This window comes from Syngnathoides biaculeatus, chromosome 17 (assembly GCF_019802595.1).
Source record: "Syngnathoides biaculeatus isolate LvHL_M chromosome 17, ASM1980259v1, whole genome shotgun sequence".
NCBI classification, from domain to species: Eukaryota; Metazoa; Chordata; class Actinopteri; order Syngnathiformes; family Syngnathidae; genus Syngnathoides; species Syngnathoides biaculeatus.
Window position 1 is genome coordinate 11,789,180 of NC_084656.1, and position 14,007 is coordinate 11,803,186.

The window sequence follows — 14,007 nt, forward strand, 5'->3', positions numbered from 1 at the left end:
AACATCTGTTTTTTCACCACACAATATGATTTTGACATATCTGGCTTTTTGTCACTCCCGCCATGAAAATCCTCTCGAGGCACACTCAGGCGGGCTTGTGTGTTTATACCGGTTTTAGCTGCTGGAAGGTAGCTCGTTGTTCCTTCGTGTTAGCCAAAATGCCGGCTCGTTGTATTGCTGGATATTGTTCGAACACTCAGGAGGATGGATTTACTCTTCATACTTTTCAAAAAGACCTGGTTCGGCGGATTGCACGGGTGCCAAGGAAGAGAGCTTCGTGGTTTCCAAATGACAGCTAGGTGTGTATACAGCTACAAAAAAAAATAATAATAATAGTTGGGGGTGGGGGTATGGGGTGTAATCCTCTCAGAATGTAAAAAAAGATCCGCGTACGTAAATCAGAGGTGCTAAATGTGTCGATGTCCTCGTCCGCGCATGGCTTCGGTTGAGGTGGCTCATACATGCTGTCGGGGAGTCTGTTGTTAGTTAGAAGTGATCTGCGTATCATCAAAATATGGCTCAAAATGATAGGGTAATATTGCCCAGGTCATTTCACTCAATTGTGAGATGTTCTCTTCTTCGAAAAGAGCATACGTGTTCCATAGCAAGTTGCCACTACATGTTTTCAATGGCGAATGTCCCAGTGTAACATCTGCTGGTGACGTTACTTACGTTACGAATACTTGAATGTCGAATGAGACTTCCGCAACTTTGCGCATGGATGACACGCTCTCCGCTCATATTGATTTTTTCATATCGACATTGAAGTGAATAATGAATAATAATAATTAATACTGTTATGTATGTATTTTTCATTACAATATCTATTTTACAATGTTTATAGGCACGTCACTTGGGCTTTAAGTGGGCTACATATCTACCGATAACCGTGTATAATGTGAAACGCTCACATTAAAGGCCTCCTTTCAGTCAAATTCAGCCATTATTGGATGGTTCTGAGGTTTGTGGTGGTGTGTTACGCGTTATTCTCCCTCCTCGATCTGCTCAGAAATCGGTCGGGGCCAAATACCTGTCAACACAACGCTTTGTAATGTATTTACGTGATGAAGCTAACAGTTATCCTAGCTTCTTCTATTTCTTCTTGCACAACTACTCTTTCTTGCTCTTTTTATTTTATTTTCAGGCAGTCAAGCTGGCTTGTGCCTATCACTGGTCAGTCTTGGTACTACAACAGACATGTTTTTTTTTGGGGGGGGGGGGGGGGACACACACAAATCCTGTCAGCGATATCGTTGTGTGTATTAGTCATTTGGAGTACATGCACACGCACGCACACACGCTACAAGTGGGCATAGGTAGTGGGTGTCAATAAGATGACTCAAATTCAATGCAGCGAGATTCCAACCTCATTAAATAATATTCATAATAAATAAAAATGTAAGTTTTGTTGTTATAAAATTAACAAACTTCATACAATACCTGCACAATTGTTAAAGATTATTTGACAATGAGTGTTGAACCTGAGGAGATTATTTCTATTTATTGTATATTTATTATTCCCCATCATTTCCTATATTGAAAAGCAGACAAATCAGAGAACAATTAGCGTCCCAGAATGATTTTTACGTGAGCGCCCCACGTATTTTAGCTCATTCGTTTATTTGAAAGGGACATTGCAATTTACCATAGTTGAAAGACAGGTCATGAAGCGGAGGTGCTGCACAAAGACTTTACAGCATTTTGCTAATTTACAACTTCCAGCCATCGTCGAGCCAACTTGGCCTACACAAACAAAGTGAGACTGCTTTGCCTTATGTAGGATAGCCTACATTATAATCGCACATAAAATATGGTCAGAACGGCAATCTCGAGTATGCAGCGTTTACAGTAATATCCATCAGATGGAACACTCGCTCCAAGCTCCTGTCAGAAACTTGCCAGCAACTTTCCATTTAGTCTAATTTGAGATTTCTCATTATGGAGGTGAAAACATTCCTGGAGGCCTAATGGGATCAGTGACCCAGATTGTAAATTTAGCACCGATACATAAAATTAAATTGCAGAATAGTCATTCCCCCCCTCAGTGCGATATTGAAGCTCCTTTTCATCATTTTCAAGGACAATGGAAACATGGGGTGGGGGGGAATCAATAATATGGTGTAATGCCACTTTCCTGACAAGAGGAATACACATGAACGCATCACGGAACCGAAGCCGCCTGCTGCGTCTCGACACGCATGTCAAAGTCTGCTTTCGTGCAGCCGGAACGCAGCACGCTGCAACTTCACTGGAGGGGCCCAACAAATCCTGCTCCGCTCATCTATAATTATTTAAAAGCCACAATCCGTTTCCTCTAAACACACGAAGACGGGCCAATTAAATTTTCAGCGCCTGTTGTTAATATCAGCATTGTGACACTGAGCTCTTTTGACAAGCAGACATCTGTCCGGGAATTGTTACCGGGCAGCCCCGCGTAATGCGCCAGACACACAAACGGGCAGCCGGGATCCCGCTTCCCGCCTCGTACTTACCTACTTTACACCAGTTAAATGTATTGTTTTCTACTGGTCTCAAGCTCCGTTTTATTTTACATTTTAAACAACAGGCCGGCCCTTGTGTGAAGCGTTTACAGAGCTTGTTAGCTCCAAACAATGTAATTAAACATTTAGACCTGGGCTGCAAAAGGAGAGCCTACATGGTGGCTGAAAGCAATTAGGGTAATGGCTGCCCCCGAAATACAATCTCCAAAGGGCCTTTTAGCGCGGAGCATCAACTATTCAATGGCAGCACAAGAACAACAGTTATGACACACACGCGCGTACAAAGCCATAAAACATGGAGTCAAACACCGTTGTCATAGTTTTTTGTTTTCAGCTTAGTGAGCCGGCAGGTCTCATGTTCTCGATGCGATGTGGTCAAGTTAACCCGTTCAACTAGTCGACATTTTGAACAGTAAAATTTGGTTAAAATTCCATCACATGTAATGTTGGTCGAACTTCATCGCAACTTAAAGGTCCACTGTCATGAAATCCACGATTTTTAGTATGTTATTAATGAAAAAACGCCAGATGGAATGGACAATTCCGTCTTTTCAACACAAAACATGATTTGGCGTTTTGTAACACGCACTATGAAAATCCTCTCGAGGCATTTGTTTTTGAGAAGAAGCAGGAAGTGACGTACGGGGGAAGAGCACCCTCAAGCGGAGTCATTTGTTTCTATTAGTTTTACCTGCGGGAAGGTACCTCTTTGTTGCTTCGCGTTAGCCAAAATGCCGGCTCGCTGTATTGCTGGATATTGTTCGAACACTCGGGAGGATGGATTTACCCTTCATAAGTTTCCAAAAGACCCCGATTCTTCGTGAAAAATGGATTGCACAGGTGCAAAGGACAAGAGCTTTGTGGCTTCCAAATGACAGGTAGGTGTGTATACAGCTACTAAAAAAAATAATAGTTTGGGGGCGAGGTAATCCTCTCAGAATGCAACAAAAGATTGGCGCACCTAAGTCAGGGGTGCTAAATGTGTCGATGTACCCGTCAGATGAGCTGCCGCCGAAGCCGTGCCTTGTCCGCTGCGATCACGACTTTGGCTGGGGTGGCTCATTCCGGCGCCGGGCTGGGGTGGCTCATTGTGGTGCGTAGCCGGGCTTGTCGCAGTGCGCAGGTGGATCAGAAGAGGAGGCAGTTTGGCCACGGCGTCATCATCGCTCGCGGGCGGCATTGTTTTTAATCACCGCCGCGCGGAGGTGGATTGGGCGGGGAGGTGGTTTAGCCGCATGCGGTTTGACCGTTATCCGCATATCATCTCAATGGCGAATGTCCCAGTGTGACATCACGGACAGAACATGCAGCCAATATGGCGACCACTTGAATGTCAAATGAGACTTCCGCAACTTTGCACATGGATGACACGCTCTCCACTCATATTTATTTTTTCGTATAGACATTGAAGTGAATAATGTTATATGTATTTTTCATTACAATATCTCTTTTAGAATGTTTATAGGGATGACACTTGAACTTTAAGGACACGACATTTGCATTTTGAGGTATGGGCGAGGTGTTCCTCTAAAATTTGACATGATTTCATTGTTGACTAACGTAATAATTTCTCGCCCCAGCGATTTCAAATCTTCCCAAAACGTGCAGTTTTTTTTGCAAACACTGTGTATAATGCTTTTTGAACGTTTTTCAGGAGGTAATCCATACATTTATAAACTTAAGAGCAACCTAGTGCGTGACTCCTTGCAACCATTTCCTATTAAATTCTAATGGGACCTTGTGGAAAAAAATTTTGATGTGGCGTGAGAAAACCCTCAGAAATGATTTATTCATGTTTTTGTTTACAAGCAGGAAGAAACTGCACACATCAACAGAATAATTAATTGAGTGAGAAAAAAGAAAAGAAAAAATTGAGTGTGTTTTTGTCTGTAGCGGTGGATCTGGTTTAAAACTCATCAACTTGAAGAGGAGAAAGAAAAAAATGTTTTCAAGCTGGAATGAACACGGACCTGATGGATTTTGTACATTAATGACAAAATGCAAAAAAAAAAAAAAGATCGTAGCTGCGGTCCACGAGACGAATGGCGAGTCGAGTCTAATGTATTTGAAAATGCGAGACATGCAGCCAGCCTCTTAGGGAAGTGAGTAAATAACGTATGATGCCTGCCGTTCTCCGTGGGTTGCCCCCCTTTTCTCGCTCCTTTTAGCTTCAAACACAGACGCTCACGTTTGGCTCTTTGTGACACACGATTGGATCCGCTAGAACTCCACCTGGAAAGGAGTCGACACGTGCAGGACACTTGTTGTCCGCGCAATAGTGGGCCAAATGATTTGGCAATGAAAAAGCGGCCCTGCTAGTTGGGCTGGTGAGCGCCTTCACCACACGCTCGATAGAACTCACGGAGTCCGGCTCAATATTTAATCTGTGGAATGTCGAGTGGGACGCATATATCTCGCCGTCCAGAATGGAATCGCTCAATTTCATTAGGGAACAAAGTTGAGAGGTTCTGCCTAATTAGACATTAATGCAATGCTTTATTTACGATATCAAAGGGAACCACTAAGGGACCACTTTGCTGTGTAAATCTGAAGCTGTCGTCCTTTCCCCGAGATTTTCCCTTTTTTCCCTCCCCGCGTTCTGAAATCGAGTCTCATGAATGCAAATAAAGTCTTTTTAATCAAGCAAAGTAAGCACCTAAATAAATCTCTCTTCTGTTATTGTTGCAGCCAAGATGCACACATTTAGTCAACTGAAGTGCCCCGCATGTTCGCATCGCCATGCGGCGCACGCTCTAGAGGACGCCATCAATAAATAATCTTTAGGGTTGTGGTGGGGAGGCAAAGAAAGCTTGTATGTTCAGAGAAAACATTCAGCGAGGCAGCCAGTGGAGTCAACTGACTTCTGCCTGAAGCCTCAAGTTGGCCTACAGTCGAGAGAAAAAGTCCCTATGCGTGCTTTTTTTATGCAATACTAGAAGCTATGAAAATCGTTGATCGTTAGTAAGTCTTGGAAAAAAGCAACGAGGGCCACAGCGGCAGTTTTATCAGAATCTCCAGTTCCAGCAGACAGCTGAAAAACATTGTTACTCGGTTTAAATGACGTTGAATTAAAATCAAGTTGGCCTTGATTTTACTCTCATATTGAAGTAAATAAGTACCACCAGGATTGGAATTTGAAATGCCAAAGAAAACACGATTGGAATTTAAAATGTAAAGTCATCACATTTTATATAGTTGCAAAAATTCGCTGTCTGAAATTCAACCGGCCGCAATTCGCTGTCTAAAATTCTCCGTCTGTGCCACCAGGCAGGGTTACTTCATGTCACAACCAAACAGCCAGCCCATCCAGTTACGCTTTCTTAGTATGTGATGTCACGTGACTAAGAAAGCTTAACTGCGCCACAACAACGTTTGTTTGTCTGAAGACCCCAAAAAATGAGACGAGACATGCGTACAAGGCACAATTCAAACTACAGGCTAACAGTGACGGGGGGTTGAAAATGTTAATAGAGCATCGGCGAAAGAATTCAACATCAATGAAACTCTCGTCTGGAAGTGGACGAATCAAGAAAATGAACTGCGCTAAGTTAAGTGAGGTTGCCGCAGTTAGAATGCATACTTGAACAAAGGATTATTGAACAAAGAACAGCCGAGAGAAAGTCTCAACAGTCACCATTCGACTGAAAGTCAATAACGATGGCCAAAGATATGAAGATCGAACGCTTTCTTTTTATGAAAAGGGAGCACCGTGGTGGAGATTACAAAGAAAGTATTGATTCAAAAATAATGCGAGTGTATAGTCGAATAAAATTGAACTAAACTCACTCCGTTTCCTTTTGATTTTGTGTACTGTATGGATCATTTCCAAGATACATCCATACATACCGTCAAACTACCCTAGTTAGGATAAGCAGTTCAGAAAATGCATGAAAGTTTCCACCCTGGATGGGAGGAAGGCGAACCTGCTGACCATTTCAAAGCGGGATGATGCGTGCGGGCTGACGATGACAAATCAAAGACAGGGGCGACGCAACGCAATCTCAACCGGTACGCTAAGTCGATGTCTGCCAACGCAGCAACCGCAGCTCAAGTAAAAAGTGGAAGAATTCCTCTGGCGGATGGCCATGTGTCAACAAGAGGCATCAAGGCAACTCGTTCGTCTGCTCACACTTCAAGGAGGACTAAAAATAGGCTCAACATCAGCACTGGGGAAAGAAATAGTTCACATAAAAGCGGTTTCTAGATGCTGAACCCAATCTAGTTCACGGGCACCCTGTCTCTCTCTCTTTTTTTGTGTGTGTGTGACAACAGATGCGCCTCTGGAGCCCACATGAGCACGGCAGATGCTTCCCAAACTAATTCCCACCACAGCGGGGAGGCTGCATCCCCCCCTGTCCGACGTGACCTTTTTGAGCGAGGAAAAAAACATTTCACGTTGTTAGCAAGTAGATCAAAGAGGAAAAAGTCCTTCCGTCAGCAACCGGTAAAAGCCCTGCGATATGCATGCCGGGCCAGTTGGCGTTGTCAACTTGTAAAGAAAGACCACACATATGTGTCTGATGATTTTCCAAGACAAAATATAAATATCACAGATCTTAAAAAAAAAAAAATAAAATAAAATAAAATAAAAAAAAAAAAAAGACTGGATGGCTCATTGGCCACCAAAACTGAAGTCGCCATCCGCCATCTTGATACTCCCGAAACAACCATGCCGACCTGTACGTTAATCGTCAGTTTCGTGGCTGTAAGAAAACATTCTACAGGTGAGTTAGCTGTTACACTGTTAAAGTTTCTTTGTAAACGTTTTTTTAATTTCTTATGATCTTAATTCACTTGAACAAAGTTTTTGTTTACGGTTGTTGGTGTTCACTGTTCACTCTCTGCTTCACCTTTATAGGCCGATGGTTTTTCGTGAAAAAGCGATGTAAATATTTTCCCAAACTTCATCAGTGGATAAGCAAGAAAACACATTTTCTGTGAAATTTTTGATGAATTTTATAAAACAAAACTCTGCAAATTGAATTACATTTTCAAATGCGAGGAAAGAAGTTTAAATCGCACAGACAACAAATGAACGATGTGTTTAGCATGTATTTTCCCATTGCGAGTCCTTATTTCCAAAAATATATTTGACTTAAATTTTATGTTTTTATGACCAAAAAAAATGCTTATTTTTTTGCTATATTATGATGGTCGTGCTTCACAGCGTATTTTGGGAAAAGTTAACATGACACGGAAATCGGACCCCAAGTAATATGCAAGGTTTCTTGGTAGTCATGGAGTTATATGTCTTTCCTTTGGAGTTAGCCTTTTTTGGCTTACCAAGTCGAATTAAAAATCCTTCATGTTACCACAACTGAAAAAATGTCAAGCTCACATGACCAGTTTTAATTCTACACGCCAAACTTTGAGAAAAACCCCACCATAATCCAACCTGTAAACCATGTTCTCTACACACGTTTTTGGAGTACCAAGATGGCGGCCGGCGGCTTCAACCAATCGACATACCGCTCGATGTGTATGCACTATCCAGTCTTTTCTTTTTTTTTTTTTTTAGATCAGTGTCTGCGTGTATGTGATATGCAAATGAAATGTTTGGTCAATTTTGAGACTCATTTACAACCTCCCCCCAAAAAACTGGACAAATTAACAAAACAACACTTTTTGGGTGACATCAACTTTGAAATGACAAGCGTCTACGTCGGGTGTTTCTGATGGGAACATTGATAAATGTGAGACTAAACAGTAAAATGGTATTAACGTTTATTATTACAGATGAGGACTGTAGCCACTTCGAAACACGTTCTACTGGGAGGTATTTTGATATTTACGTAACCTTGTTAACGTCACCGATGTCTTTTTAATCTGCTTTTGTTTACATTTCCTTGAGAGGGATTATGCAAACCGCCTTTGCCTAAACTTTGCAGGTCAAAATACAAACACATGAAATCTTCTTGAGGATAAAAGCGGGGATCTGGGATATGGGCTGTTTACTTTTATTATTTTAAGATTTTGTTTTCCCTAAAAAGTAAAGAATTTATGAATGTTAATTGAGAAATGAAGTCTTATTCAGATATCTGTTGCAAATTTAGACTTTTGGCCTTATCTGCCCCATAGCGCTCATCGAGTCAAGGTAGGCAAAATATTAGGAACACCTCTCAATGTTGCCGTGTGCAAATTGTTACCACGGTCGTGTGCATGATAACTATATTTATCATTTCACTTCCATTATCACTACAAAACTAATCTAACACTAAAGAGAATATCCAAGAGCATCAAACACAGTCCACACTCACGTGCACTCCAAGTGTTTATGGGGGCCGGAACCAATAAATGCGCGTGTGTGCGGCAATTGTTAACTGTTATATTATACTAACGGAAAACCTGCTATGATGAAAAATGCACGGTGACGAGATATCAATCGCAAATAAATCCCCACGTGACTCGCAGAAACAAATGTTAAGAGACGCCTCGTTTATGCATTGAATCATTTTCACATTTAAGATAGAAAGGCTGTAAAAATGTAAACAATGAATGTTAACACTTCCGCGCAATCGTAAGATCTCTAATTCATAAACAGGGCACGGGAGGGAATGGAACCACTTTGGATACGCGTTGAAGTATGGCAATGTGCGTTTCTATCATCCTTCATGAAAGAACATTTTACAATGAGGCATTTTGCTGTTGGGGCCATTCCAATGACAGATATTCCACACAGACTTGTAAGTTATGTAGTGTAAATGCAAGGCTGCCGCAACATATGACAATCAATCTAAATTGAGTATTGAACGGTTAGGCAAACATGTCTGAAACTGATGAAGGTGCATCTACCAAACATGTTTCCCTTTCAAGTTACATTGCAAAAAGGAAGAGTCTTGCGTGTGCGAAAGAAACGCACAGTAGATTCCTCGGTGCAGAATGTGTCACGATTGATTTTGTGGCTGTTCAACAAAGAAGCAAGTGCTACGGACGAAGATGAACTGTTGCGGTGCGCTTTCTGTCTGGGGAAGGTCATTTCAACTGTCCGAGTGCTCCCAGGACCGTCGGGGGGGGGGGGGGGGGGGGGTTATTTGTGGTCGACTGTCCGTAGTCATACACTTCCATGAAGCTTTTGAATCTAATCAACCTGAACGCAACCATGCTGAGTTAGGATTAATTTGGTAGACAGAACCACTGCATTTCCTCAAATAATGTCTGTTCCTCTAACGGACGCTGTGGCCAAAGGGCCTTACTTTTCCATATTGGGGGGGGGGGGGGGGGAGAGACGGGATTCCATGTCATATTTTCAGTGCCTGGATAAGTTGCTAACCCTTTCAGATGAAGTGGAGGATGAATGCAAGTTGGATAAAGGGGTTTCCTGCACAGTGTTCAAGGCGATCAGAGGTCATGTGGAAACATTGTCTTTAATAACGATTAGTGTGATTGTTTTGTGCATCCATCTTTATATGTACTGCGTTACGTTTTGGGGGGTTCCACAGCCTGAACACGACAAAGCACAATACAAAGTGTGTTTCATTACCTGGATCTCTCTTGCATGGTAGATGATAATCAGCCCCAGGAGAATGATGGTAGAAAGGCTTATCAGGCATTTTAGAGCTAATGAATACAGGGACTCCTGGAAGAAAGCGACAACACTAAAACCAAAGACAAGATTGTGGCATAAAAAAGAAATATCACACCGCAAAACGCAATGGCAGCACTTGGATAAAATGCGTACATTAATGCGTTCATCACCCTCATAGATACTTCTTGCGATGCTTATACTTTCAGCAACTCAGTTAGCATATTTACAAATATACTCGAGTGCTATAATGAGGTATGAGGGTTTCCTGGAACTTGAGGGAGCAAGCAAACTCCTACAATACTTCTCCGCTTGTGTCTGTGCACTTTTTAAAGTTGGCGAAATCTCATGGTACTCACCTTTCCATAGGATCCCCAGGAGAGTTCAGTCTCTATAACCATGACAACGATCCCAAACATCCCAAAGATCAAAGCGTAGTCGCTGAGGCGCTTCCTCTTCTCAAACAAGGCCCTCCTGTGACCGAGCTTCTCCCCAATGTTCTGGTTCTTCTTCTTGCCCGATTTCCCCCCGCCTCCGTCCCCGGACCCGTACGGCATGAGCGTGGCCGAGTGGTGCTCCGGCTTGGAGGCTGCCAAGGTGTCCGTCGCGTCCGCGGTCGAGAGGGGCTGCGACTCGGAATCGAACTCGTGCACGTTCCTGCGGGACGAGCTCAAGTGGCTGAGCGGCCGCATGACGCCGCCGTTGTATCTGCAGCTGCTCATGGCCGTCTCATGGTGGGGGGCGTTCGCGTGGCTGCATGCCCCGGCACGATGCTGCGGATGCTGCTGCTGGTGGTGGTGAGGAGGCGGCGGTGACCGTCGCCTGGAGGAAGGAGCATGACTAGAGGGGGTCGGGTGGCGGACGCCTCGCCCGGAACGTGTCTCCGAAGACGTCCTTAAAGTTAGCGCGGTGTGAGGTGGCGACGTCCCGCGGAGGACGCAGCTTGCACGGCTGCACGGCGGGTACAGTTGTCGGTGCGGGTGCGAGTGGAGCCGGCCGACGACGGCCGTCCGTTCGGGTGCCGGTGGGACTGACGAGGATCCAACTGCTGCTCCTGGTAGAAATGGTTCCGCAGCTGCGACGGGCTTCCCATGTCACGGCTTTTTTTTTTTTTTTTAAAGCAGCAGCATCGGCCTACCACTGAGCCATTTCGGCTCCTGTAGACCGGGAACACAGCAGATTCGATTGGGCAACGACGACCAAAACACCTGGGTCGACGTCATGAAATGTTTGCAGCCATGGGGTGACTACCTACTCTGCATTTCAAAAAAATAAATAAATACAAAATAAAAAACACCTCCCTCTGCATTATGTACACAGGCAGTTTATGAATAAGTAGCTATTTTATTCCCCAAAATATACCCCCAGCGTCAACCTATGATCTTCGGAAAGGAAAGACACTTCATATGAAATATCAAAAATAAAATAAAATATCGGCACTCGCGTGGTTGTGTTTTTGCAAGCTCCAAAATAGAACCTGTGGTGTTTTTGCGAACTTGTATGAGTATACTCGGCTGTAAAGGTCCCGCAAATATACTTTTGGAAGTGCTTTATTTTATAGTTTCCATCTCTATCTCCCAATCATACATTTGTTCATCTATCGACCAACCCATCTAGCCATCGTTCATCTATGAAATATTAATCCATCCATCCATCCATCCATCTAAGAAATGTATCCATCAATCAAATATTAATTCAGCATCACTCCACCCGTCAGTGTTTCTAGCTCATACAGTATAAGCCTTTCATTCAGCCCCATCCAACTCTCGAACTTTTTGCACTCGGAGTTCATTTTGTTACCAAATGCTTCAAGACGGCTGGATATTAAAAAGCTCATCACAAACACACGTTTTAAAAAAATGCATCGATAACCTGAATAGTAACTAACTATAAAATAAAAACAGACTGTAAACAGAGTTGGTGTCAATCCCACTGAGGAGCGCCCCCCCCCCCCCCCCCCACAGGCGAGGCAAACACACTTGTGACTTCACTAGTACAGTAGTCGTAGTTTTTTTTTTTTCCCAGACAGCGAAGTTGTCTCACTAAAGTTGCTTCCACGTGTACTAGTCGGACCGTGAACGAAATTCTCACACACTCACTCATTTATCACCAGGCGCCCTTTCATAAAAAAACAAAGCTTCTACCTCTGCACGCCATCGCATTGCGCACTGACCGATGATTGGCTGGGGCAGTGCATCACGTGACACCGCCCCCACCTCACCTTCTCTGTGCATGTGGAGGATCTACCCACCTACCCTCAAATAAATGATTATGATAGAACAAGCTAAAAACATTCGGAGAAACTATCCAACCTGTTATGAGTTTGTTACATGTCCCAACATTCTTGAAAAAGAGAGTTTTCCCGTTTTCATAAATGTTAAATGCATCCATCCATTTTCTTTTGCTGCTTATCCTCACAAGGGTTGCGGGGAATGCTGGAGCCTATACCAGCTGTCATTAGGCAGGAGGCGGGGTACACCTGAACTGGTTGCCAGCCAATCGCAGGGCACATAGACACAAACAGCCACACTTTAGAATGTCCAATTAATGTTGCATGTTTTTGGGACGTGGGAGGAAACCGGAGTGGCCGGAGAAAACCCACGCAGAAACGGGGAGAACGTGCAAACTCCACACAGGCGGGGCCGGGTCCTCAGAACTGTGAGGCCAACGCCTTACAAGCTCATCCACCGTGCCGTCAAGGTTAAATCAATCTTTAAAAAAAAGAAATACACATGCATTTACAGTTAGATGAGTGATTTGAGTGGCACATTGGAACATATTTGCTTTTGATTTTTTTTTTTTTTAAAAGAGACAGGTGGGCCAGGTCACCTTAAAAAAAAACAAATAACTAAAGTTTTATTGCATTTCATTCAGACATGATTAATCAACAAATTATTCATTAAAAACAACACTAAATATTTTTTTTATCACAGCAAATTAATAAATACAACAAAACAATGATTCAATTAACCAATTTCAATTAAATACAAGAGCTAAATGAATCAACAAATATTACAAGACTTTATATCATGTAAATGCTCAGCAGGGTGGATTAAAGAACACGAACCTTAAGCATATTATTAGTTAATTACTCGTGAAAGCAATAGTGATATAAAGAGTATGTTTGTCTCCCTCATTGTTCTGCGGTTAATATTCCTGATTTGAAAATTTGCTGGCGACAATTCCCGGATGTATCCCGTCGCTCGGCTGAAGTCAGTCGGACTGTGACTCGAATAGGGTCAGCGCAATCGAAAATGGACAGATGGAAGAGTTTGGAACAACAATAGCAGGAACGGCCTGCAGGAGGCATTTGAAGTGCCTTTAAACGTATTGTGTGATGGGAATGATTAACTCCCACACTCAGTGGTGGTTGCTTCCTGTAATAAGATCCCACCATGTCAAGTTAATGTAGCTGATGTGCTGTTAATGACCCAAGAAGCCGTTCCTACATTGCACGGGGGCACCGGAAAGTTAAGCTTTATTTGGGGTTATAAATAAAAGGTTGGTGACTCAGAGCTCGGGCCTACCGTTGTTCCTCTGGCTGTTAAGATGCTATTCAGAATGTAGAATCATCTAACCTCACCAAATATGAAAATTCCAGAGTCAGCACCGCTTTAGCCCTCCAACTTACTCATTTATGTTTTGATCATATATGACACGCTAAGGGCAAAATGATCTTTGAGGGAAGGGAGAAGAAAATGTTGGCAGCTTGCTGAGTTGAGTCCTTCTGGTGGTTCTTTAAAAAAAAAAAAAAAACAACCCACACGAGTCCATGATGAGAAAAAAACCGCTTACTAAGAGTCACATGTTCTGTTCCCAAGTTTTTCAAGCACTTCATCGCTTCAGAGACGTTTCTTCATTCATCTTTTTAAACTGTGATGGAAAATTTCAAATGATGACAATCAAGCCTCATATATAATGTCCTTTCATTTTGATTAACCCACACGATCAACTGGTCACTTCTGCATTAAATGTGAATAATCA

General features: G+C 43.0%; 1 protein-coding gene across 1 annotated transcript in view; it reads right to left on the reverse strand.

Annotated features, from left to right (window-relative positions):
• The window catches only part of kcnn2 (potassium calcium-activated channel subfamily N member 2), a 38,157-nt gene extending 26,845 nt beyond the window's left edge, over positions 1–11,312 (reverse strand). Inside the window, 3 exon segments of the mRNA XM_061802004.1 lie at positions 9,982–10,077; positions 10,383–10,973; positions 10,976–11,312. Coding sequence (XP_061657988.1) covers positions 9,982–10,077; positions 10,383–10,973; positions 10,976–11,116 — 828 coding nt within the window. The 5' untranslated portion in view covers positions 11,117–11,312.
• Between the last annotated feature and the right edge of the window lie 2,695 nt (positions 11,313–14,007).